This window comes from Chiloscyllium plagiosum, unplaced genomic scaffold (genome assembly GCF_037043375.1).
Source record: "Chiloscyllium plagiosum isolate Xiang-an unplaced genomic scaffold, Cpla_swu_hap1 HiC_scaffold_8, whole genome shotgun sequence".
Taxonomy (NCBI): Eukaryota; Metazoa; Chordata; class Chondrichthyes; order Orectolobiformes; family Hemiscylliidae; genus Chiloscyllium; species Chiloscyllium plagiosum.
Window position 1 is genome coordinate 46,899,114 of NW_028270146.1, and position 27,153 is coordinate 46,926,266.

General features: G+C 38.3%; 1 protein-coding gene across 6 annotated transcripts in view; it reads left to right on the plus strand.

Moving 5' to 3' along the window:
- The window catches only part of tecpr2 (tectonin beta-propeller repeat containing 2), a 114,676-nt gene that overhangs the window by 79,687 nt on the left and 7,836 nt on the right, over positions 1-27,153 (plus strand). For 5 of the 6 annotated variants that reach the window (XM_043697447.2, XM_087989782.1, XM_087989784.1 and 2 more), the window contains 3 exons: positions 4,479-4,627; positions 22,364-22,505; positions 25,201-25,350. In XM_043697447.2, the coding sequence (XP_043553382.2) occupies positions 4,479-4,627; positions 22,364-22,505; positions 25,201-25,350 (441 nt within the window). The other variant, XM_087989785.1, reaches the window with a different exon arrangement.

Sequence of the window (27,153 nt, forward strand, 5' to 3'; positions counted from 1 at the left end):
CTGCTGTTCTTACCTGATCTACCCCACATGTGACTTCAGACTCACAGCAATGTGGTTGACTCTTAACTTCCCTCTGGGCAATTAAGGATGGGCAAGAAACACTGGCCCAGCCAGCAATGCTCACATCCCTTGAATAAAGTAAATAAAATATTACATGCAGGTTTACCCTCAAGATTTATTTTCTGGGTTTTTTTGGTTTCTTTTGTTAGATTTTAAAACTTTCTGGTTTACCTCTCAATTTTGCTACATTTGTTTTTCTTTCAATTTGATACTATCCTTAATTTCTCCGATTAGCTCTCATTGGCTTATGTAGACTGTTTCTTCCTCATTGGAATGTACCTTTGCTGTGAAGCTTGGATTCGTTTTTTCAATATCTGCTAAACTCCTTTCACAATCCACTGCACCCAAGTCTGCACTCATTCCCTTTTAAAACCTTATTCAAGCTTAGCAGTGTTGTTTCTGACTCAAGTTCCTGCCTCTGAAATTGAATGTTAAATTCAACCATGCTCTGATCTCACTTTACTAGGGGGCATTTTACTGTGATATCATCTGTTAAAACTTGCATCATTGCACATCACCAGATCCAAAATAGCCTGCTGCCTGGTTGGATTCGCAATACATTGTTCAAGGAAACTATCCTGAAAACATTGAATTCTTCCTCATGGTTTTTTTTCTCTGCCAATCTGAGCATCCCAATCTCCAAGAAGATTAAGGTCATCCCTGATTAGTGTGCTGCCTTTGTTACATGCCCTCATTATCTCTTCATTTGTTCTCTGTCCCACCAATTTAGCTACTATCAAGGGGCCTAGAGACACCTACTGGTTGATTATCCTTCCCTGCTGCCTACTTATTATTTATACACTTAATAGTTTATAGGAACAAATAATTTGATTAGTTTTTGTCTGTGTGAAACAGGGCATGTATGTGATAATTTCTGGTGTCCTTGTTTACAGTCATTATGCAGATTTAGTGGGCCGTCTTGAGTGTTCTGTGTGAAGGCAGCTTTTTGGCGCATTGAGAGATGCTGCTATATAGAATCGAATATTTGTTGCTGCAGATCATGCAAATTAAACATAGATTCTTGAATATGAAGGAAATAAGATGTTTTATGGGTAGCTTAACATTACTATTCAACAAGCAAAATCGAAAGTCTTTTTTCTCATTGCTTTAATCATTAGTTTATCACTTGAGATGATCTGAGAGTAGTTCCTTGTCATAATCCAAAAATAGTCTTGACAGACTGAACAAAATTCATTCCGTAGCTTAGTCATGGCCTCCTTCATTAATTTGAAAATGCAAAAACAAACTTTAAAGTTATATAATAGTGCTTCAACTAATCAAATGAAGATTTATTACAGTACTTGTAGCTATACAGAATTCATAAATTATCAATAATCTTCAATGTATCAGCAGAAATAGAAATGGAATGTAAAGCTGGGGAATTGTTGATGATTTTATTTGTCGGTGGAAGAGCTCGTGGGCATTCTTCTATCGAGAGAGCTTACTGTGTGTTGCAGCATACCTCAAATGGAAAACTTAAACAGTGTTGCAGAGTAGGTGTTATCCGACCCTGTGCTTTGGATCATGGTGACGTTGTTTAAAATCAAAACATTTTAACAGCTGTGTCATCATGTGATTAGTCTAGTGATAGCCAAAGCGTATGACATGTGACATTTTGATAACTGCTGATGTAGTAACCTTGCGTGAAAATATCTAAATGCCAAGTTGTGTCCACTATTCAAGGTTTTTTTCACATTCTGTATGATTTAAGGTAGATTATTGAATCTTTCATAAGCTATTGTGAACCATTGTCCAATTGTCATAGTAATCTGATTATTTTACGTCTTGCATGCTTAAGTCTACATGTTTCTAAACTGAGCAGCGATTCACTTGTCGTAAAATCAGTGATTTCACAGAGGGAGAAAAAAGTGTATATGTACGCACATGTGCACATGCTCAAGCTTACATAGACGCTTGGATCTATTCATAGCTGGGGCCTCATTCAGTTGACAACATTATAACCTAAGTCAGAAAATGGAGTGTTGAATTCTCACAAGTATAGTGTTCCTTGTTCCCTCTTTAGTGCTGAGATGCGATAATTGACAGGCACTATCTTTTGACTGAGAAATTACAAGGAGTCTTCTCTGCTTACTGTGGTGATTGAGACATGTGCAAACAACCCCATAGTACTATTGCAAAGCAATGAGGAATTACAGCCATTATTCCTCCCTCAATGTAAACTATTAAAACTGGCTTACCCACTATTTTATCTAATTTCTGTTGTGAGCGTCTTCGTGTGCCAAGGATAACTGCTGCATTCAACTAAAATGTGTGAGCTTCCAAATCAGTTATTTGATTGCTTTATTCTGAGGCCATTCCTATATAAATTGAAGTTTATTTTTAAAAAGAAGCATGCTTAAATTACTGCATGCAATCTACATCAGCCATACCAGTACAACTATGAAATACTTCTTAGAGACACTAGTTTAGTGATTTCCTTTTTATGTCAGTAAAAATGCATCATGTTTCAACATCTCTGCTTTATAACACAGTTATATTTACAAACCAATTCACTCTATGCACATAGTTGAAAAAGCATTCCAGAGACAAATGGAAAGAATTTGTCGTTGCTGAACCATGATGCTGCTGATGGAATGTTAACCTTGAAATATTTAGCTGTATGCAGCTTTTGAAATGCTGCTTCTGGCTAAGTCATATGAAATACTATACAGTATAATGATAGCTATTCTAGTATTTGTACCATGATACTTCTGTCAGTGTGGTGAAAGTTCTTTTTTGTCTCTTAAACTGTCTGTTCCTGTAGCAAAGCTTATTATTTAAATTGAAATTTAAATTGCCTCTGTTCAGTGAACACTGTCTAAATTACGTTATATTGAGAAAGTAGTGGTGAGCTGCTGCCCTGATCTGCTGCAGTCTTTGGAATGTAGGGGCATCTGCAGTGCTGCTGGAAGGGAGTTTCAGGATTTTTACCAGCATTAGTGAAGGAATAGTGAAATTTCGACTCAGAATGGTGTGTGGTTTGGAGGGAAACTTACGGGAATTCCCATGCGTCTTGTCCTTCTGGGTGGTAAAGGTTGTGAGCTAAGAAGGTGCTGTCAGAGGAGCTTTGGTGAATTACTGTGGTGTGTCTTGTAGACAGAACACTGTATGTTGATGGTGAAAGGGGTGAATATTGGAAGGTAGTGGATGTGGTACCAATAAAGGGGGTGTTTTGTCCTGAATTGGAGCTCCTTGTACATTCTTGATTTGTACCATGCAGCCAAGTGGAAATTATGCCATCATATTCATGCCTTGTGCTTTGTAGATGATAGATGAGTAGTGGGGATCCAGGAGCTAAAATATTCTCCACAGAAGTCCTAGCACCAGACCTGCACTCGTAGCCATGGTATAGAGTAGATCCAGAGGTAAAAACAATGACTACAGATGCTGGAAACCAGATTCTGGATTAGTGGTGCTGGAAGAGCACAGCAGTTCAGGCAGCATCCAAGGAGCTTTGAAATCGACGTTTCGGGCAAAAGCCCTTCATCAGGAATAAAGGCAGTGAGCCTGGATCCAGTTCAGTTTCCAGTCAGTAGTAACCCCTAAAATGTTGACAATGGGTTTTCAACATATAATGCCATTGAACATCAAGAGTATTCTCTCTCATTGGAGATGGACATTATCTAATATTGTATTCTTCTTAGTTTATCTTTACGCATTCTTTGCTCCCCTTTGGGGAAATTGGGGAAGTGGTGGAAGAATTCATTGGCCATGGAATAAGAATTCATTTGGCCTAGAAGTCCAGGTGGGGATGGAACACAGAACTTCTGGCTGAGACAGATACTATCACTACTACAGTACCTCCAAATAAAGTATATTGAGCTGAACATATCACCCTGGCTTTCTACAGAATTCAAATAAGTCTGCCTTATCAACTACTCTCTACATCTCTACGAAAGATGGTTATTTGCAGTATGAAGTTAACTGATCTTTAGTCTCTAACATCTAAGATATGTTATTTCCAAGGAAAACTGAAACTACATCAAAGCATTTCTTTTCAGGAATATTTTTCATCCTACTTCAAATAGTTCCTTTTGTCTGCTAGGTGCAAGTACTATTTGTGGGGCTTAGCTGTTCTAGCTATAGTGAAATGATGGCACAGGTAATTCTGCAGATAATCATTGTTTTAGGTTATACTTGTCCATATCCTTTAGTTTCCTAAACATTTGCTGGAGCCTTAGGTAGTTGGTGAAAATAGAGCAGAATAAAATGATGCAGGTTAACAACTGCATTTGCTTTCCTCTCTCACTGTCACTTTCGCTGTCAATTTTTCTCTCCTGCTTTGAGATTTAACTTCTCTCCAGCATTTAATATCACTTCCAACTATGTTTCTTATCTAAAACTTCAGTGCTAAGTGCTTTATTTTCAGATGCAGAATTGCTGCATTCTGTGTGACTAAATATTTTTCCTCTCTTCAGGCAGTATAAAACTATCAAGCTTAGCATGTGGAGGGCAGCACGTATGGGCTTGTGATGTTGATGGAATTATTTACTTCCGCGTGGGGACACAACCATTGAACCCCAGCATGATGCTTCCTGCTTGGATAACCATTGAGCCGCCAGAACAGGTAAGCACCTAAAATATATATCTATCTTCATTTTGCTTATTATAGCAAAGGATGTCTGTAATGGGAACTGAACTGCTTCTGCACTTTGGAAACCCAGCATTAAGAATATCTAGCTTATGTGTAAAGGTATGTGCCAAATTCATTGTTGACTACTCTAATATTACACCTTAACAAAAAAAAATTCAATAAATACATCGGTGTCATTTTTTTAACTTCCCAAATTAGCCCTGTTTATCATTTCTCAGTCACTCGTCATTAGGGAAAGTTTTGCACTGCACTGAGAAGCTCCAATTGCATTTCTTCTGAAAAAATGAGACTCCACACACACACACAGCTATTTGCAGGATCATTGAGCTTGTTCAGCAGTAATTATCATAGTGCCACAGAACTGTTACAGTGCAGGCTGAGGCCATTCGACGCATCATTCCTGCACCAGTTCTATTACCTTGTGCCAATCTGCTGTATTTTCCCCATATCTCTACATACTATTCCTACCCAAATAATCATCCAATGTCCACTTGGATGCTTCAATTGGACCCGTCTCCATCACATTTGCAGGCAGTGCATTCCATACCTTAACTACTTACTCATATCACCCATGTTGTCAATTTGCTACATTTGCACATCACTTTAAGCCTGTGCCCTCTAGTTCTTTTCTTCTGATATGAGCAGGAAAAGTTTCTTCCTGTCTATTCTATCTGGCCCGTTCATGATTTTGAAACCTCAACCAGATCACCTCTTAAGGAGAACAGTCTCAACGTTTTCAATCTATCCTCATAATTAAAGTTGCCTATTCCTGGAACCCATTCTTATAAATTACTTCTGCGTGTGCTTCAATACATTCACATTTTTCTGTAATGTGCTGCCCACTCTGTACACAATACTTCACCTTGTAATTTCAATACCACCTCGTTGCTCTTGTATTCTATACTCCTATTAAAGCGGAGGACACTATGCTTTATTAACTGCTTTCTCCACCTCTTATGCCACCTTCAATGAGTTCCGTTCATATGTACCCATCTCCTACTGCTCATGCACCTTTAAGAAGTGTACTCCTTATAATTTGTAGGAAATCTCTGTTGAGCTCTGTTGCATTTAAAAGGAAGGTACAGAATTACAAGGGAGAAGGGTGTAGAGTCATAGAGGTAAAAACAATGACTGCAGATGCTGGAAACCAGATTCTGGATTAGTGGTGCTGGAAGAGCACAGCAGTTCAGGCAGCATCTAAGGAGCAGCAAAATCGACGTTTCGGGCAAAAGCCCTTCATCATTCCTGAGGAAGGGCTTTTGCCCGAAACGTCGATTTCGCTGCTCCTTAGATGCTGCCTGAACTGCTGTGCTCTTCCAGCACCACTAATCCAGAAAGTAGAGTCACAGCATCGTAGGGATGTACAGCACAGAAACAGTCCCTTCGGTCCAACCCGTCCATGCCGACCAGATATCCCAAACCAATCTAGTCCCCCTTGCCAGTACCTGACCCATTTACTTCTAAACCCTTCCTATTCGTATTCCCATCCAGATGCCATTTAAATGTTGCAATTGTACCAGCCTCCACCATTTCCTCTGGCAGCTCATTCCATACCCGTACCACTCTCTGTGTGCAAAAGGTTGGCCCTTAGGTCCCTTTTATATCTTTCCCCTCTCAGCCTAAATCTTATCCCTCTAGTTCTGGACTCCCCCCTCCCCTACCCCAGAGAAGAGACTTTGTCTGATTCCTGAAGAAGGGCTTATGCCCGAAACGGCGATTCTCCTGTTCCCTGGATGCTGCCTGACCTGCTGCGTTTTTCCAGCAACACATTTTCAGCTCTGATCTCCAGCATCTGCAGTCCTCACTTTCTCCACTTTGTCTGTTTATCCTATCCATGCTTCTCTTAATTTTGTAAACTTCTATAAGGTCACCCCTCAGTCTCCGATGCTCCAGGGAAAACAGCCCCAGCCTATTCAACCTCTCCTGACCTAAACAGTCTGCTTATATATAATAAATCAAAGAACTACCGATACTGGAATTCTGAAACAAAAACAGAAATTGCTGGAAAACTCAGCAAATCTGGCATAATCTTTGCAGAGAGAGCAGAGTTAACATTTTAAGAAGGTGAGTTCTTCAGAATTGATAGTAGCAGTATATAAAGGTGGTACATAAGCTGAAGACAAGGAGTGGGAGTGTGGGGAAGGAGTGAATGAATAGGTGGCAATGGAGTCCAGAAGACCTGCATCTGTACTTTGAAATTTTATTCCATTCTAATTCCTTAGCCTGGTCAATTTGCTACTTGTTCCCTCTTGTTGTATATTGCTTAGATTTAAATAGCAACACAGAGTGAGTACAGTGATGTCACTGATTGCATTTGAAGCTGTGAACCATAATTTATTTTTCCAACGTTCCATTCTTTCATTTCCCCATACTAAAATCCACTTTTCTCATTGCTTGAGATCAGTAAGTATTGTCTCATTTGGAGCTGTGATTCCATAAGTGCAGTTTTTTTTGTGTGTAACCTTAGAGATTTGGGTAGCCTGTTTGACTGCAAAAAGTGAGCACAGTTTTTACCTTTGCCAGCATCGGTATGCACACTTTACAGTAGAGGATTGTAAATGTGACCCAAATGATAGAACATAAAGACTGGTGGATTACTTTTCCCATTATCAAATTCAGGTCACTGAGGATAATTGTAGCTTCTGCTATATTTCACTGGTTGAGATCAATTAAATTTACTACAGAGAATAGGTACTTTTTAAATTTATATCATTTACTGAAACTCTGAATAATTTACTTTGAAGGATACCCTAAAGTCTATTTTTAAAGCTTAATATTAAAATAAGCCTGTTCGTGAGTCATATTAAAGTTCAAACCATACTTAGAGTAAAATATTCATACTGAGGACCAAATGGTATTCCTGATAGCTTTATTTAGAAACAGCACTGGCATTGTTTCACAACGCAAGTCCGCAAGTTGGCTACATTGAAGATGGTATGGAAATCTATGTCACTTGTAAATGTAACTCTTACACCACATTTTGTCCTAACTACTGCATGGCTTTGTAACTGATGCAAGTGATTTTCAGTACACCTTGGGTTTTCTGCACCTGTACAGATCAACTTTATCCAGAGTAACTGTTGCAAAGTTAATTAAGATTGTGGATCTCAGACTGAATAGGGTAAGCCACCTGCATATAAGAAATAAAAATTGTTACAAATGGGGTTCATAAAGTTCCGGTAAGGGCTATAATGGAAAGCGAAAGACAAGGATTTACCCAAATTCAGGCAGCACTGACACCTGATGAGAGATTAGATTGATTAAGACTGCATTGTGTTACGACAAGAGGTAAACCCTCCTGCTTAATTTAAACCAGCAACATGGAAAAGATCTACCCTATGTAGTAACCTGTGAAAATTCGAGAGGCCAAGAACTATTTAACATAAAAATTAACAACTTCTTAAAGTATAATAAAGAATAATCAACTAACAACTATTTACAACTCTAACCTATCTTTTACTTTCCCTTCTATAATATTAGTCTGATTAAAACCCAAGATTAAGATTTACCAAAAATTTAAATTTTCAAAACCAGCCAGATGTCGAATCTTCACTTATATCTTCCTCAGTCTTCTTTTCTTCTTCTTAGGGATTACTGTTTCACAGGTTACTGATCAATAAAGGACCTTTAAGAGAGCTATTCTCCGAGCAGTCTGCAGATGCTGGTGGCTTAGCAGTTCTCCTCCCAACTGTTCAACTTTCTCCGGTCTAATACCCCCAAAGCATCTGATTGTGTCATTGGCTTTTAAGATTGTCAATATACTAAATTCAACTTGATTGGAGTTTGGTATTTTTGGGGGTATAAATTAAATTGATTGGCCTAATTCAAATTTGTTTTGTCTCCAGGCAACCAGCTACCCTGGCTGCTGGACCACATTACATTCTATCTTGTTCAGAACATTTGGTGCTGTCAGGTAGTTCTGCTCGCTTTTAACTCTCTTAAAGGTACAGTGCATCCACATCTTCATGATGATTGACTCGAGTTTAGAAAAATGAAGGAGCTTAAAAAATCGTTTAAAATTCTAACAGACTAGATAAGGTAAACACAGGAAAGATGCTCCTGATGACCAGCGCGTTCAGAATCAGGGCTCGCAGTCTAAAAATATGTGGTGGGCCATTTCGGACTTAGATGAGGAGAACATTCTTCTCCCAATGAATGATAAGTCTGTGGAATTCTCTGCCACAGAATTCTCTAGAGGTCTAAAATTTGAATGTTTTCAAGAAGGTGTTAGATGTAGTAGTGATTTGGATCATCAGATCGAATGGCAGAGCAGGCTTGAAAAGTTGAATAACCTGTGCTTCTCTGGATTTGAGGAGATTTTGCGTTAAGAAAACGACAATGAGAAGATAGTGAGAGCTGATGTATGGTTAATCTTGCATGGTTTCCGTTGCAATTATTCATGGGTACTATTTCTGGCCCACTGCCTTAGCACAATATCAGTGGACATGAGGTTAGTTTCTATATTTATACCAAATTTATCCCACTCTGTCTCATCCTGGCATTTCTACTGCTCCAAAACAGAAAAACACTAAAGAATGAGAAGTGACCAAAACCCACTCAGAGCTGATTTTCTTGTTTGAAGAGTCTTTAAGAATATTGATCTTCTGATAATATTTATCAAAGGTACTAGACTAATTAGTTAAACTCCTTGTGAGCAGCTGTTTACAACCATTAATATCCAAATTTGAGTTCCTAAATTATTTGTATCAACATTTCAGGCAATATTAACATTAATGCTTCCCAACTTCCTTTCATGTTCCATACAGACTCTTAAACAAATAAAATTAATTATTTCTTGGTAATTTATTGAAGTCAGCCAATATTCAGGAACTAAAGTTAGAATCATAGCTGTTGTTAATGTAAACATTGATTAGGAAAATAATTAGGTTCCGAAGGTTTGGTTGCAGTGATTCGGCTTTAACTATTAACTGATGGACAATCTGCAGTTGAGTTTTAAGGTGAATATAAATTGGTGAAATTAATATTAGATTGAAGAATTGATAACAGCACTAGATAACCAGAATATTAAATAGATTAAACCCTATGTGTTAGTAGTTAGCAATGTTAGCAGAGCTTCTGTGACCTGGTCTTTATGAGCTGATGTGGTTGAGTGGTATTAGCCTTCTGAGACATTATAGGTATGAACCTCTATTAGTGCTAGATTCCCTGCTTCTAGCTAAGTTTGTCTTATGCCCTGGTAACCATATTTGAACTAACTACCTTAAATTTCACATTTAATTAATCTTTTTGACTGGGGAAGCTGTACAATCTTAACATATGTGATCTCCCCACCCTTAGAAATGCACATTCCTATTTTAGACATAGCTGCCCATATAACCAAAGTAATACAAGCTGAACCAGAAACTGAAGATGCAACTTCACTGTCAAAAACATTATTGTGCTCATATACAATTTCCAAATTAAATTCATCATTTGTCTGACATATTGGAAGAGTTCAATGCTCTTGTGCCAATTACCTTACAAAGTCCTATTCATAACCATCCAGATAACATCAGATTAATGTGACACCATAACTTGGATATGCCAGATTACTTGTTCATTCCTTGCATCAGGCCTTTGCGAAGAAACAATCTCCAGTCTGTAATTATGATTTTAATTTTGTTGTACCTAAAATTACCTTCCAGCACGTAATCTTCAGCATTGTAGTCAGAGGTGATATTGACAACTATGATCTGGCAGACTAACTAAGCATTTGCTTTGTAAATGACCTTTGTAAGATTAAAAGTGCCATTCTGAAAGTAGGTTGAGAAAACTGGCCCCTTGCATTATCTAAGCATGCATTGTGTATGATAATTTTCATTAGGTTTTTCTTTCAGTTCAAAACTCAACTTTCGAGTGGTTTTTAAAAATTTACCATATTGTTGATTATCTCAAGTGATGAATTGTAAAGCTAGACGTTTTTCATGAAGCTCTTGGACTTTAGATCTGTGTGAAGTTTTGTGTCACCTAGGAAATATTTTGGGGTCTTGTAACAAGGTATGTCTATGAGTGGACATGTAGAGTCCTTACATGCATCAACAGGACCGTCTAGATGTTATCTAATATGTAGAGTGCTTAGGAGTGCCATTAGGATCGAACAATTGCTCCTAACTTAAGAATGCTGTACAGTAAGACTTGATCTATATTCATCCAGGGTTCATTTATTCTAGTTAATTCAGTATTTTATGGACAACTTTTACATAGTAAAATAGTCAGGCTGTAATCATCCTTTCATAATTTAAAAAAAAATCTCAAATTCAAATGTCAGGAATTGATTTGAGTGGATTTGTCAATAGGGAACTTCAGAAGTAGTATTTATGATTGAAATAAATAGAAGTTTGTTTATTTGCAACATTGATAAATATCAAAATGTTTTTAAGTCAAGATAAGTAAGTCTTGCAGCAAATGAGTGAACTCCGTCTCTGCGATAAAAATAACTAAAAGTAATTCAATAAAACTGCAAACTTCTTGGCTATTTGAGTGCTCCACGGAAAATAATCCATGCATTCTAGTCACACACATTTTGAAGGCCTTTCGTCCACAAGGCATATTTAGTAGCACGTTGCTTTTAGAACATGATTTGGAGATGCCGGTGTTGGACTGGGATGTACAAAGTTAAAAATCACAACAGGTTATAGTCCAACAGGTTTAATTGGAAGCACACTAGGTTTCGGAGCGACGCTCCTTCATCAGGTGATAGTCCTTCATCAGGTGACTATCATCAGGACTATCTCCTGATGAAGGAGCGTCGCTCCGAAGGCTAGTGTGCTTCCAATTAAACCTGTTGGACTATAACCTAGTGTTGTGTGATTTTTAGCTTTTAGAACACTTTTTCCACCTACGTAAGCTGGAATTCTTCTATTGAAGGTAATTATTGTGTAAATGTGTAACAGTCAGCATGTGACAGCAAGTTTTCAAAGGGAGTATCGATGTTTTTGTTAGGAAAATTCTCTTCACTGAGATTTTATTACATTTATGGCAGTTTCTTATCTGTAGAAAATCTGTTGTACTGAATGAGCCATCAGTTCACAGTCCCAATTAATCCTGGTTTTAGCACACTATGATTTATTTCTTTTGGAAAACAAAATCAAGCATTACACTGGAGACAAGAAAAAAATTGTCCGAGAAGCAAAAAAGGAAATATGACAAGTTAAATAATCAAATTCCCTTCATCCTAAGGCCTCAACGGTTTACATGGGCTTAGAACTAAACAAAACAACACAAGTCAAATATTTTGCTAAGCTGATGCTACTTGAATGTAGTCCACATTCCTTATGGCCATGGTGGTTTGTTTGTGATTTGAAACCGTGCAACTTCATTACATGTTCAGATTTCGGATCTTTCTTGGCACATGCTAATGCATCAACTAAATAATGCAATGCTAAGGGAAGTATAACCAAGTTACCAAAAGACTAGATGTGACTATTTTATTGGTTGTTTGTATTCATTCTGATCCTGTAACTTTGTTTCACTGTGTTTAGAACAATACTTAGATTAAAGCAGCATCTCCCATTCTGACCCACCCTGAAAGCCCATGAATTATTTTCTGGTGCGCAAGTCATTGCAAAATAGTTAGACTTTCCTTGGTGGTCTGTAGTTGTAAAAGAGGGGTAGTTTGCTCTTATATGCCTAGATGTAACTCCAGACCCACAGCAATACAGTTGATCCTTAACGTCCTCTGAAATGGCCAAGTTAGCCACTGCAAAGAAGTCAAATTAGAATAAAACCAGACTTTAACTTGGACACAGAAAAGATAATGGCAACCCCACCTAGCTGACCTGCAAATTCCTCCTCACTAACACCTGAGGATTTGTACCAACATTGAGAGAGCTGTCCCATAAACTAGTGAAGCAACAATCTAACAGAAGTTTTAAAATAGTGATGGAAAAGGAAAGACCAGACCTAAAAATTGAAGTTCTAAATTGGAGAAAGGCCAATTTTGACGGTGTTAGGTAAGATCTTTCAAAAGCTGATTGGGGGCAAATGTTTGCAGGTAAAGGGACGGGCTGGAAAATGGGAAACCTTCAGAAATGAGATAACGAGAGTCCAGAGAAAGTATATTCCTGTTAGGGTGAAAGGAAAGGCTGGTAGATATAGGCAATGCTTGATGACTAAAGAAATTGAGGGTTTGGTAAAGAAAAAGAAGGAAGCATATGTCAGGATAGATCGAGTGAATTCTTAGAAGAGTATAAAGATAGTAGGAGTATACTTAAGAGGGAAATCAGGAGGCAAAAAGGGGACATGAGATAGCTTTGGCAAATAAGGTTAAGGAGAATCCAAAGTTTTTTACAAATATGTTAAGAACAAAAGGGTAACTAGGGAGAGAATAGGGCCCCTCCAAGATCAGCAAGGCGGCCTTTGTGTGGAGCTGTAGGAAATGGGCAGATACTAAACGAGTAGTTTGCATCAGTATTTACTGTGGAAAAGGACATGGAAGATATAGTCTGTAGGGAAATAGATGGTGACATCTTGAAAAATGTCCATATTACAGAGGAGGAAGTGCTGGATGTCTTGAAATGCATAAAAGTGGATAAATCCCCAGGACCTGATCAGGTGTACCCTAGAGCTCTGTGGGAAGATAGGGAAGTGATTGCTGGGCCTCTTACTGAAATACTTGTATCATTGATAGTCACAGGTGAGGTGCCAGAAGACTGGAGATTGGCTAACGTGTTGCCACTGTTTAAGAAAGGTGGTAAGGACAAGCCAGGAACTATAGACATCGGTGGTGGGCAAGTTGTTGGAGGAAGTCTTGAAGGACAGGATGTACATATATTTGGAAAGGCAAGAACTGATTAAGAATAGCGCTACTGCTGATCAAGCTGATAACATACTAAAGGACGCTATTGCTCGACAATGACATAGTGGGCTCACAGAAGGTGATGAGGGATTAAGAGGGAAAAACATACTTAAGCTCATCCTCACCAATCTGCCAGCTGTAAATACACCTGACCATGACAATATGTTAAGAATAATTTCTGCATAGTTCTTGTGGAGATAAAGTTCTGTATTCATATTGTGACTCCACAGATCCTGTTGCATCCATATCCTGAAAATTTGTGTTGCATAGTTTCCTGCACCCAGCCTGCTGTTCCAGTACAGCTACAACACTGGCATCAATCCAATATATGGAAAATTGTCCAAGTTTAGACTGTCAAGTGGCAAATAACATGGCACACAAGTGCCAGGCAATGACTATCTCCAACAAGACAGAATCTAACCATTTTCCCTTGACATTCAATGGTATTAGAACCACCAAATCCCTCCTTACCAACATCTTGGGTGCTGCTGTTGAGCAGGAACTAAATTGAATCAGTGATATAAATATTGTGGTTACAAAAGCTGGTCTGAGCCAGAGGTCCTGCAATAAGTAACTCACCTCTTGACTCCCAAACACCTGGGCGGCACGGTGGTTCAGTGGTTAGCACTGCTGCCTCACTGCACCAAGGTCCCAGGTTCAATTCCAGCCTCGGCTGACTGTGTGGAGTTTGCACATTCTCCCCGTGTCTGCGTGGGTTTCCTCCGGGTGCTCCGGTTTCCTCCCACAGTCCAAAGATGTGCAGGTTAGGTGAATTGGTCATGCTAAATTGCCCATGCTAAATTGCCCATAGTGTTAGGTGCATTAGTCAGGGGTAAATGTAGGGGAATGGGTCTGGGTGGGTTGCTCTTCGGAGGGTCGGTGTGGACTTGTTGGGCTGAAGGGCCTATTTCCACACTGTAGAGAATCTAATCTAATCTAATCTATCCCCAAGTTGCAAGTCAGAACTATGATGGAATATTGCCTGCTTTCTTGGATGAATGCGGCTGCAATATCACTTGGCTTGACACCATCAAAGACAGAACAGCCTGCTTGATTAGCATCACATTCGTTCGCTCCACCATCGACACATGTAGAGGTAGACCATCTACAAGATGCACGATAGAATTTCACCAAGGTTTCTCAGACAACGTCTTCTAAATCCATGACCACTTCAATCCAGAAGTATAAGGGCAGTTGATATGGGAACACCACCATCTGCAAGATCCCCTCCAAGATATACTTGGAAATGTGCTCCTATCCTTTAGTATGAAGGAAAAGCCTACTTGACCTCTCCCACCAATCTACCAGGTGTATCTGACCAAGACAGTATTGATAAGAGTAACCACTACCTAGTCCTTGGTAAAACAAAGCCCCATCTTCAGGCATAAGGAAAATCTCTAGCATCTCAAATGGCACAATCACCATCATGCTAAATGGGATAGATCTGTTCTGAATCTATCAGTTCAAAACTGAACAATCATGAGGCACTGTGGACTGTTAGTAGCAGAAGAATAATATTCAAACACATTGGTCACCTCAATGGCCCAACTCGACTAATACTTTCAAGTAGAGGATCAATACGAGTTGATTGAGAAATGCAGGAGAGCATGCCAAGAGCAGCACCAGACATATTTAAAATGAAATGCCAACCTGTTAAAGCTACAAATTGAGATCCGAGCAAACCTTGCCTTTCTAAATGGTTGGGTAGACAACTTCAGTTTGCATAAACTCTCCTTGTAATTAAACCCTTGGAGTTCACGGATCTTTCTGGTAAGTCTATAGTGCACATCCTCTAAGGTCACGACAGACTTACTAACTTGTGGTGGCCCAGGACTGCAACAGTACTGCAATGTTGGTCTAACTATATATAGCTGAAATATGACTCCTGCCTCCTTGTAGGCTAGTTCTCGAGTTACAAAAGCGACTGTTTATGTATTTTTTTTGTTCAGCGGTTCATAATAAGTTAACAGTCTATGTACCTAGACTCCCATGTCTTCTAGAACCTTTACTGCTTCTAACTTTTCATCAATTCTACACTTTTTATATCACATTTACTTGCATTGAAATGTATTTGTCACAGGTTTGCCCTAAATTTATTTATGATATTTAATGCATAAATATTTCTTATTGCATCCATCTACATTGGTTACAGTATCAACAATCTTTGCATCATTTCATCATCTGTGTTCTTCACATAATATCTGTGCAGGAATAAACCATTTAGACTTTCATGTGTGCTCTCTTGGCACTATTTTTCCAGGTTATCCTCACATTCCTTGATATTATTAGCTACTAGAAATCTCTTAATTTCTGTTGAACATACTCAGTGACAGCTTCTACAGCCCATGGGGTAGAGAATTCCATAGATTCACTCCCATCTAAGTGAAGAAATTCCTTCTAGTCTCAACCCGAAATATTAAATGGTTTGCCTGTTATTCTGCGATTGTGTCTTCTGGTCCTAGATCCACCTGCAAGCTAATTTAGTGACTAATAAATAAGGACAGCTAATCTCTCACCATTTTATGAAATACTCTGCACCTCTATTCCTCCTAGCAAAGTGGATAACACCACATTTATATGCATTATATTCAATCTGCTATGTTAAAAACATTAGGAACAGGAGTAGACAACTCAGCTTGTCTATGTTCTTGCCCACTCATGTAGCCTATCAAAATCCCCTTAAAGCCTCTTTGCATTATTCTCATAGTACGTATTCCCAACAAGTTCTACCAACTTAGAAATATTGCACTAGGTACCACATCCACATCATTGATAGAGATTATGAACAGCTGGGACCAAAGAAAAATCCTTGTGTTACCCCTTTGCTGACAGTCTGGCAACCTGAGAATGGCCCATTTATTCTTACACTCTGTACGTATGAAAGATTGAACCAAATTCAGAGGGTTTATTTCTGTAGACCAAGAAGTAGATTTGTAGCATAAAGAAGAGGAACAGACATTTTCTAATATGTATAGACAAGATGTTTCTTGATTAGCTTATTTCCAAAAACAATGCTGGGTCTAATTTGGGGAATGAAGTGGATGAGAGGTTAGTATGGGATTATTCAGGGAAGTGATTTTTTTAAAAATTCATTAATGGGATGAGGGTGTCACTAGCTAGGCCAGCATTTATTGTCCATCCCTAAGTGCCCAGAGGGCAGTTAAGAATCAACGACATATAGATAAGGAGGTGAAGAAGACATTTAGCATGTTTGCCTTCATTGCTCAGACCATTGAATATAGGAGTTTGGACTCTTATATTTGAAGTTGCACAGAACATTGGTGAGGCCTTTTCTGGAGTACTGTGTGCTGTTCTGGTCTCCATGTTATTGGAAGGATATTATTAAGCTGGAGAGGGTTCAGATGAGATTTACCAGGATGTTGAGGTTTATAAAGTAATAAGGGGTATAGATAAGGTGAAAGAATGGCAGGTGTCTTTTCCCTACGGTGGGGGATTTAAAGTGTAGGGGGAATATTTCTAAGGTGAAAGGAGAAAAATTTAAAAAAGACATGAGAGGCCATTTTTTGACATAGAGTGGTTCATGTATGGAATGAACTTCCAGAGGAGGTGGTGGATACGGCTACAGTTACAATGTTTAAAAGACATTTAAGATCAGTTTATGAATAGAAAATGTTTGTAGAGATATGGGCTAAGCACAGGCAGGTGGAACTACCTTAGTTTTTAGATCATAAGACATAGGAGTGGAAGTAACGCCATTTGGCCCATCGAGTCCACTCTGCCATTCAATCATGGCTGATGGGCATTTCAATGCCACGTACCCACACTCTCCCCGTAGCCCTTAATTCCTTGCAAGATTAAGAATTTATCAGTCTCTGCCTTGAAGATATTTAACGTCCCAGCCTCCGCTATGTTCCACGGCAATGAATTCCACAGGCCTACCACTGTCTGGCTGAAGAATTATCTCCTCATTTTCGTTTTAAATTGACCCCCTTTAATTCTAAGGCTGTGCCCACAGGTCCTAGTATCCCTGCCTGACGGAAACAAATTACCAGCATCCACCCTTTCTAAGCCATGCGTTATCTTGTAAGTTTCTATTAGATCTCCCCTCAACCTTCTAAACTCTAATGAATACAATCCCAGGATCCTCAGCCATTCATCGTATGTTTGGCCTGCCATTCCAGGGATCATCCATGTGAATCTCAGCTGGACACACTCCAGTGCCAGTATGTCCTTCCTGAGGTATGGGGCCTAAAACTGGACACAGTATTCTAAATTGGGCCTAACCAGAGCTTTGTAAATTCTCAATAACACGTTGCTGTTTTTACATTCCAACTCTCTTGAAATAAATAACACCATTACATTTGCTTTCTTAACCACAGACTCAACCTGCAAATCAACCTTTAGAGAATCCTAGACTAGCAGTCCCAGATCCCTTTGTACTTTGGCTTTATGAATTTTCTCACCATTTAGAAAATAGTCTGTCCCTGTATTCTTTTTTCCAAAGTGCAAAACTTTGCATTTGCTCACATTGAATTTCAATGCCACTTCTTGAACCACTCTCCTAAACTGTCTACATCTTTTTGCAGCCTCCCCTCCTCCTCAGAACTACCTGCCTGTCCGCCTACCTTCGTATTCTTGGCGAACTTCGGCAGAATGCCCCCAGTCCTTTCATCCAGATCATTAATATATAAAGTGAATAGCTGCGGCCCCAACACTGAACCCTGTGGGACACCACTTATCACTAGCTGCCATTCTGAAAAAAACCTTTTATTCCAACTCTGTGCCTTCTGTCAGACAGCCAATCCTCAATCCATGCCAGTAGCTCACCTCGAACACCATGGGCTCTCACCTTACTCAGCAGCCTCCCATGAGGCACCTTATCAAAGACTTTTTGGAAGTCTAGGTAGATAACATCCACTGGTTTTCCCTGGTCTAACCTCTTGTTACCTCTTTAAAGAATTCTAACAGGATTATGGTCGGCAAGGACTGGTTAGACAAAGGGTCTGTATCCATGGTGTGTGACTCTGTCTCCATGACATATAGGCCTAGAGTCACCTGTTGGCCAGACCAGGCAAGGACAGCATTTTCCTTGAAGGACAGGAGTGACCCAGATGAGTTTTTCCTGACATATGGCAGTGGTTTCATGGTCATCAGTGGACTCTTAATTCCAGATTTTTTTTTATTGAATTCAAATTCCGCCATCTGAACATTACTTGGGTCTCTGGGTTAACAATCCAGCAATATTATCACTAAGCTTTCACCTTCTCTGATCATATATCATAGTGTTTAGGTTAGCAATAGAAAAGAACAAAGAGTAATCTAAAGTAAAAACATTTAATTGGAAGAGGATCAGTTTTAGTGGGTGGAGAGCAGATCTATCCTGGGTAAATTTGAATTAAAGATTGGCATGAAATAGTTAATTGAACTGAGGTGTTCCTTTAAAGAGGAGGTGGTGCTAGCATATTGGAGGGTCATACCCACAATGGAGGAGGTTAGCATCAGTAACCTGGAGTTCGAAAAGAGGGTAAACCTTAGATTCTCTAGGTGGAAGAAAATAAGGGACTGTGAGGTATATGATAAATGTCAGATTAATAAAACAAAATAAAACCAAGCTGATTATAGAAGATTTGTGTGGAAAGTGGTGGGGAAGGAGTGGAAGTGTTGGTGGTGGGGTGTGGGGAACAAAGACAAAATATGAAAACTACAACTTTCATGAAAGGAAATTCAAAAGTCTTCTACAACCATGTATGGTAGTTCAAGCCAATGAGGGATCGGAAAAGAGACCTAAATGTGGAGGCAGAAACATGGTTAAGGTAATAATTAGTACTTTGCACATCTCTTTATCAAAGAAGTTAAAGTCATAATGAGAGAAAAGGTAATTAAGATATTTGATGGGCTAAAAGATTATGAAGCCCAAATGAAACAAAACAAAAACAATGAATCATGCAATTATATAGCGCCTTTCAGAACCATCAAACCCTCCTCAATGCTTTACAGGCATTGAAGCACTTTGAACATGCAATTGCTGTTGTAACATAGTAAATATGGTACCCACTTTGTGCACAGCAAGCTCCCGCAAATTGCAATGTGATAATAGTCCAATGATCTGTTCTTGTGGTGTTAATTGAGGAATATCATTGTTTGGAGCACAAGAACTCACTCTCCTGCTTTTCTTCAAATAATAGTGCTTTGGGATCTTTTACTACAACCTGAGAGGACAGACAGGACTTTGATTTAACATCTTATTTGAAAGACATCACTAAAAAGCCTGGCTACACTTAAATAAGTCATCACGATCTGATTGGCGCATCTGAAGTTTGTGCGAGCACTCAGGATTTTGAGGATGGAAATTGCAGGCATGTTGGCCCTAATTTTCCAACCCTCTTTCAACATGGTTGGTGCCAGAGCATTGTATATCTATTTTTTTTTTTAAAAAGAGTATGTGAATAAATACAGTAACTACAAGTCAATCACTTTATCATCTTGGTTGGAAGACTTTTAGAAATGACAAACCAGGATGAAATTAATAGTCACAGCAAGGCAAGAGTGGAACATGCTGGTTTTCCTTAATTTGACTTTTCTTTAAATAAAGCATAGAGTATAAAAACAATAAAACTATGAAGAATGTGTGTGCATGCTTGATAACCTTTTCCTGAACTACATTAGATGAACTGCATTTATTATTAAATACTTGGTGCTATTTTGAACCATGAAATGGAATACTGCTTTGCATTATTGACCATGACTGTTTTGAGATACAGAACAGCACATCATTTTGATATGAAATATCCGTTCCTGCAAAATAAATAAATAAATGCCATCCTACAATTCTTTCTTTGGCTTAGGTTTGCCCTAAGTCTGATTACTGTATGTAGGATTTCAAACTAATTTGAAAAGTATTTTAATTTTTAGTATTTAATTATCTTTTGTACGAGCCTTCTTAAGGTTTGACCTATCACAAACGCTGTTTAATTATCTTCTAATATCGTAGTGGAACTGTAATGTCAGGACTAGATTTTATTACTGACATGATAGCGTGCTACATAAGTATATACTCTTAAGTTCCCTGAATTTCTGTTTTGTTTGACTTCCATCTCATTTGCTTTTATAATCTCTCTGACAGTTCCAGCCCTCACCAGGATCAGGATACAAAAGATCAACTGAATCTTCAGTATGATGGTGAAAGATTCTGTACTATTAAAGATGCAGTCATTTGGAAGAAATATTAAACTGAGCTTGTAAAAGAGATGTTGCCACTTATCAATAACATATGAATATATGAATTAAGAGCAGGAGTTGACCCCTTAAACCTACTCTGGCATTTAATAAGATTTTAGCTGATTACTTCATAATCTCACTTCTCCTCAGTGACATTTCACCCTCTTGCTTATCAAAGATCTATCTAATGCTGCCTTAAATGTAATTAAAGACTATGCTTCCATTACTTTTTCATGAAAGGAGTTCCAAAAACGCTCAAATCTTTGAGAAATAAATTCTGCTCAGATCTGTCTTAAATGGGCCACCCCTAATTTTAAATTGCCCTCCAAGAAACATATCTTTTCCATGTCTACCTGGTCAAGATTTCTCAAGATCTTGTGTTTTCTTTTTCTAAACTCCAGTATATAAAAACCTAGCTGATTCAGCCCTTCATTAGCTTTCCTAATTACTTGCTGTACTTGCATACTAAGCTTTTGTGTGTCAAACACCATGACAGTCTCATCATTCTGCATCTCAGAGTTCTGCAATCTTTCACTATTTAGTTAATATGCTTACTATTTATTCTACCTGCCAAAGCAAATAAGTACACATTTTCCGATCATTGTCCACTATCTATATCCTTATGTAGTCTCCTATGATTTCTTCACAACTTACTTTCCTACATATCTTTATGGTTGCTACATTTGCTGATGACCTGTGTATCAGTGCAGGTCTACTAATTCTTGAGCAAAAATAGTAAGATATGGAATGATGTATAAGAAACTTATGCATTTAAGAAGCACGTTTTCTTGCAGAGTACCAGTTATGATAATATTATCATGAACTACAGTAAAGGCTGCAATAAGATATATTGTAAATGCCGTAAAACCTGCAACTCTGTCATGATGCTACCGGCAGTACATTTACAATGTAGTCAAGTTTCAGCAAAAAAAGAAACGCTACTTATCCTCCTGTCTGCCTGTGACTGGAGTGTGCCTTCCAGAAAGGAGCTCTATGCGTGTCCATGTGCAGAATGCAACTTAAAGAGCAGGGAGAAGTGAAGCTCTTGAAGAAGTTGAATGATATTTTAGTGCAGTCATCATTGTCAGTGTCCCTGATAAAGCATTCTGTGTTGTATATCAGAAAGCAGTGTGTTCTCTGATATTCCTCTAAAGACTGAGTAAGAATGAGAGAGTATGTACTTTTTATATTCATTTGCAACTTATCATTAAACAAATGCACTTCGGGATCATTTTCTGTCACACTTCATTTATTGTGACACATTCCGATTATTCTCTTCCTGAACAAATAAATATTTTTGCATAAAACTAGATAATGCTGAAGAAATTCAATAGATCGACAGCTTCTTCAGGGAGAGAAACAGAATTTATGTTTTGAATCAAATATGACCCTTCTTTTGGAACTGAAGAGAGAGAGTTTTGGAAATTTTTTGTGGGAACAAAAATGCTGCAGCCTCTTAACTGATTCAACCTAATGATTTCCAAAAAAAAAACACAATGCAGGCAGGCATCTGACTCTTGAATAGCAGGGAATGCGCCAAGTGATGTGTAGCCATGGGCTTTGTGCCCTTAAAAATGCACTGGTTTGCTGAGTAAGGTGTAGCATGCCATTCTAGTGGTTATGCAACAATTCATCTGTTTGTGTCTATATATAATTAGGTATAAAAGTAGTTTAGGATTTTGATTTTCCTTAGATTTTAATGCGATATTTTCAACAAACTCTTTCATTTAAAGCCATTAGGAACACAACTGATCAACATTTATTCCAGCCCTAATGACCAGATGGTTTGGGCAGTTGATAGTCGAGGCAACATCCATGTGCGACTTGGAATTACAGAGGCAATGCCTGTCGGCACTGATTGGGAACATGTGCCAGGTAAAAGAAGACATCATTATTTATCTTTATCCAACTATGTGTCTAATAGTTTCACTCTGTTTATGTATTTATTAGCAGAGATAAGGTTAGCTGCCCTACAATTTCCTATTTTATTCTTGTCTCCAATGTAGAATGATATTTGTAGTCCAATGTAGTAGAATCATAGAGATGTACAGCACAGCAGCAGACCCTTTGGCCCGACTTGTCCATGCCGACCAGGTATCCTAAATTAATCTAGTCCCATTTGCCAGCACTTGGCCTATATCCCTCTAAACTCTTCCTATTCATATACCTATCCAGATGTCTTTTAAACATTGTAATTATACTAGCCTCCACCACTTCCTCTGGCAGTTCATTCCATACACACACCACCCTCTACATGAAAAGATAGCCCCTTAGGTCCCTTTTATATCTTTCCCTTCTCACCCTAAACCTATGCCCTCTAGTCCTGGACTCCCCCCCCCCCCCCCCCCCCCCCCCCCCCCCCCCGGAGAAATGACCTCATCTATTTAACCTATCCATGCTTCTCATGATTTTATAAAGCTCTATAAGATCACCCATCAGCCTCCAAGGAAAACAGCCCCAGCCTATTCAGCCTCTACCTACAGCTCAAACCCTCCAATCCCGGCAATATCTTTGTAAATCTTCTCTAAACCTTTCAAGTTTCACAGCATCCTTCCTATAGAACAGAAACCAGAGTTGCACGCAATGTTCCAAAAGTGGCCTAACCAATGTCCGGACAGCTACAACATGACCTCTCAACTCCTATACTCAATACTCTGACCAATAAAGGAAAACCTACCAAACTCTTTCTTCACTATCCTATCTACCTGCAACCCCACTTTGAAGGAGCTATGAACCTGCACTCCAAGATCTGTTTGTTCAGCAGTACTCCCCAGAATCTTACCATTAAGTTTATAAGTCCTGCCCTGATTTGACTTTCCAAAATGCCATGATGTGGAGGAGCCGGTTTTGGACTGGGGTGTACAAAGTTAAAAATCACACTACACCAGGTTACAGTCCAACAGGTTTATTTGGAAGCACTAGCTTTTGGAGCGCTGCTCCTTCAACACGTATCTGGAATAAACCTGTGGGACTATAACCTAGTGTTGTGACTTTTTAACCTTTACCAACATGCTTAAATACTTGTTCAGAGAATTTGTCAAATTGTTGACAATGCCACTTCTCTTTCACCTCAATTTTTTTCTCAAGTATTCAAATTCAGCTGCCACACCTCTCACGAAGCTTGATACTATCAGTTCAAAGCAGCCCATTTCATAGGCACCGCAACCACCACCTTATACATTCACTCCCTCCACTACAAACATGCAGTTGCATCATTGGGTAACATCTAGAAGACTCTGTGCAGCAATTTACCTTGGTTTGTTGAACAAGCCTATGGTCTCTTCTTCCAGAAAGATGAGGAGCAGTAGTTTTTGGCTCACCATCACATTCCCCTTCCAAGTTGCACACCATCCTCATTTAGAAATATGTCACCATTATCTTTCTGGTACTTGGTTAAAATGCTAGAATTCTCTCCTTAACAGGGCAGTGATGTACTTATTCACATGGCCTGCAGAAAGATGGCTCACCATCAACTTCTCAAAGGCAGTTATTTCTGGCGTTAAAGAATAAATAAAACGTTTATGATGATTTTACAATCTTAGTAACGATCTTCTGTCTGAAAAATGTTCTTGGTATTTATGCCATCCTTCTGCTCTCCACTGTAAAGTTGCTTACTTCATCTGTTAGCTGATGTATCTCTACCATAATTATGTTGCTTATTGTCTGCATCTTTTTTTTTTAAATGTCTGTTGTACATGACTATTGTACCAATTCTTTCTTATCTTCATGTTAGGAAGTTTAATAAATTCCTTCATTAAATGAATTTAAGAGTAGGGAGGTTGTGCTTGCAGAGCATTAGTAAGATTACATCTTAACACGGAATACTAAATATAGCATTGGATCAATGCAAATACATTGAAAATAGCACAGAGGAAGTAAACTAGACTAATGCCTAGGATGAGTGGATTATGAGAAAAGGTTGGAGAATTGAAATTCAGAAGAGTAGAAGGCTAGTTGATTGAAGCTTCTAAGAGAGATCCTGACAGGGCAAATGTAGGCAAGATTCTTTTCGTGGGAGAATATGGAACGTGGGGCCATCATTTGCAAAAGATAATGTGCTCGCCATATAAGATAGATAGTGAGAATTCTTTCCTTAACAGGGGATCATGAGGCTTTAGCGCTCTCTTCCTCAAAAGGTGGTGGAAACAAGATCTATGAATAATTTTATGGCCAAAGTAGACAGATTCCTCATAAGTAAACGGTGAGAGGTTATTAGAGGTAAGTGGGAATATGGAATAATCAGATTAACCATAATGTCATTGAATAGTGGAATAGGATCAAGAGGCTGGGTAGCTTAGTTGTATGGTGATATCTTGCTAATCTCTTTTGTTTCATTTTCCTCTACTCTTTGTACTGATCCTCATTATACTTTCAGCTTCCCAAGTGACCCCCAACAGTGGGTTTACCTGTATTTTCTTACCAGAGCTAGGTTTCTTCTTTGTTGAAGTAGTCATTGAATCATAGTGTGTACTGGTAAATGACCTGTTTAAATACTAGAACATCATCAGAAAATTTAGTATGATCCATGTTTTACAATCACTTCTATACAATAACTAGAACATTTTTGTAGGTTTACAGGCAAGTCAGTTAACTGTGAGCTATAGAACAGTGTGGGTACGTTGTTCTAATGGAGATATAGCACGTCGCTATGGAATAACTAACAAAAATCCTGCAGGCGATTATTGGAAGAAGATTCCTGGTAATGTGATTTGCTTGACAGGTAAGGAGATCACACATTCGTTTTCCTCCAATAAATAAATATAGTCCATTATCTAATTTCTAGTTAAAGTTGCAAATGTTCACTCACCTTTTTTTGCAATAGCCCCCTAAAATTATATTTATGAGATCATAATTTATTTTAAAAAATCTGCTATGTCTGTTGTAACCAAATCCGGATAATTCAAGTCAATTCTTTGAGACTAGCTTATGTTTTCTGGACCTAATAAGCTGTTCCTGTTTGTAGAAATATTTACAGAGACTGTATAACAATTGGAATAATAACCATAAAATCTGTCAAGATCAAATTCTGTGAATGCTGTTCCCACACAATCTTAAGTTGTAATGATGTAGATATTAAATTTTAATACATTGAATGACAGCTCGTGTATGCATTATGCACAGAAATACTGACACATTTTTATAGTTGGTGATAAAGTTCTGCTAAGAATTAAGTTGATCATCGTTTTTGAAATGGCAGGGAAAATCCAAGCACACTCAATTGTGGATGAGCCAATTGTCTGTCCATGCGCATCTGAACTTCCAGATTTAGAATAGATTATATAATTCTTCACTGAGTTCTTATATATTGAAAGTGATTATTTCTGGCAATAAAAGTCATCAAGCATTGCTTCAGAAGTTTCCATTATAATCACCCTCCTTGAGGCAGGAGAAACAGCCTGATATGATAGCATACTTTAATAGTCTATGGTGGCGTCTGGGCAACTTTACTTCCACAATTTACAGTCTGCAGTGGTGAATTTGTAATCTCATTGTGTAAATTTGAAACTTTTATCTAGATTATCCACTTTTCCATGGTATTCATTACCAATGGTCTTCTAATATCAAGCTTACCATCTTCCTGCTCCCCTCGATATTAAATATTTTAGCTTAATTTCAGTTCTCACAGCCAAAGGTAATGCATTTTTTAAAAAACATCCAAACATCTGCACACTCAGCAGAGAATCATGTGAAAGCAATTTATAAGAGTTACATTCCTGTCTCCTGCTCTATTTCATTGGAATTGATAGTTATTCCTGAAATCTGTGATTGTGCTGACTGAAATTGGACTCCTCAGCAGTGATTAGGTTTGAATTCTGCAATCTCTTGGTTTGAATAATATTGCATGTCAGCAATGTTTACCTATTCACTACCTTATCTGGTTTATTGCTGTTAGCATTGACCTTTACTTTACAAACATTTTACATGACTGGTGAATTAATTCATTGACAATTGTATTACCTTGCAAAAATATTATTCAAACGAGAACATATTGATTTTTTTTTTAAGTGCACCACAGACATTTGCCACAAGAAGAAAATGCCTTTGTGAGGATAAAATATCAGATTTTCTCCTTTAAAGATGTTGTTATATAACCAGGAAAATCTCTTCTAAAGGAGTGGGCGATATAAGACCCTTTGGACTTACTTGTTCAAGGGCTTCTTACCTTTTTTCTTAAATACATTGCTATTAAAAAAAGGAAATTTCTTCATTTGAATATTACAACAAATACAAAACCAAACAATTCAAGCTAATAGTAAAAAAAAGCCTGTTAATTACGTAAATAGATCTCAATTAATAACTAAGCCAGAAAAGTCTTAACAATAATAATGATAATAACCATAACACAGCTCAGCAAACAAAGCAATAACCCTCTATTATTGAGCACATAAGTTTATACATATTCCTATGTTTGTAGTTCCTCCCCTCTGGACACCAGATTCATTACCTAGAATTGCCATGGCTATATGAAGGCTGTTTTAATATGGCGGACAAATCTGTACCCAGGTAGTCCAAAAAGGGCTGC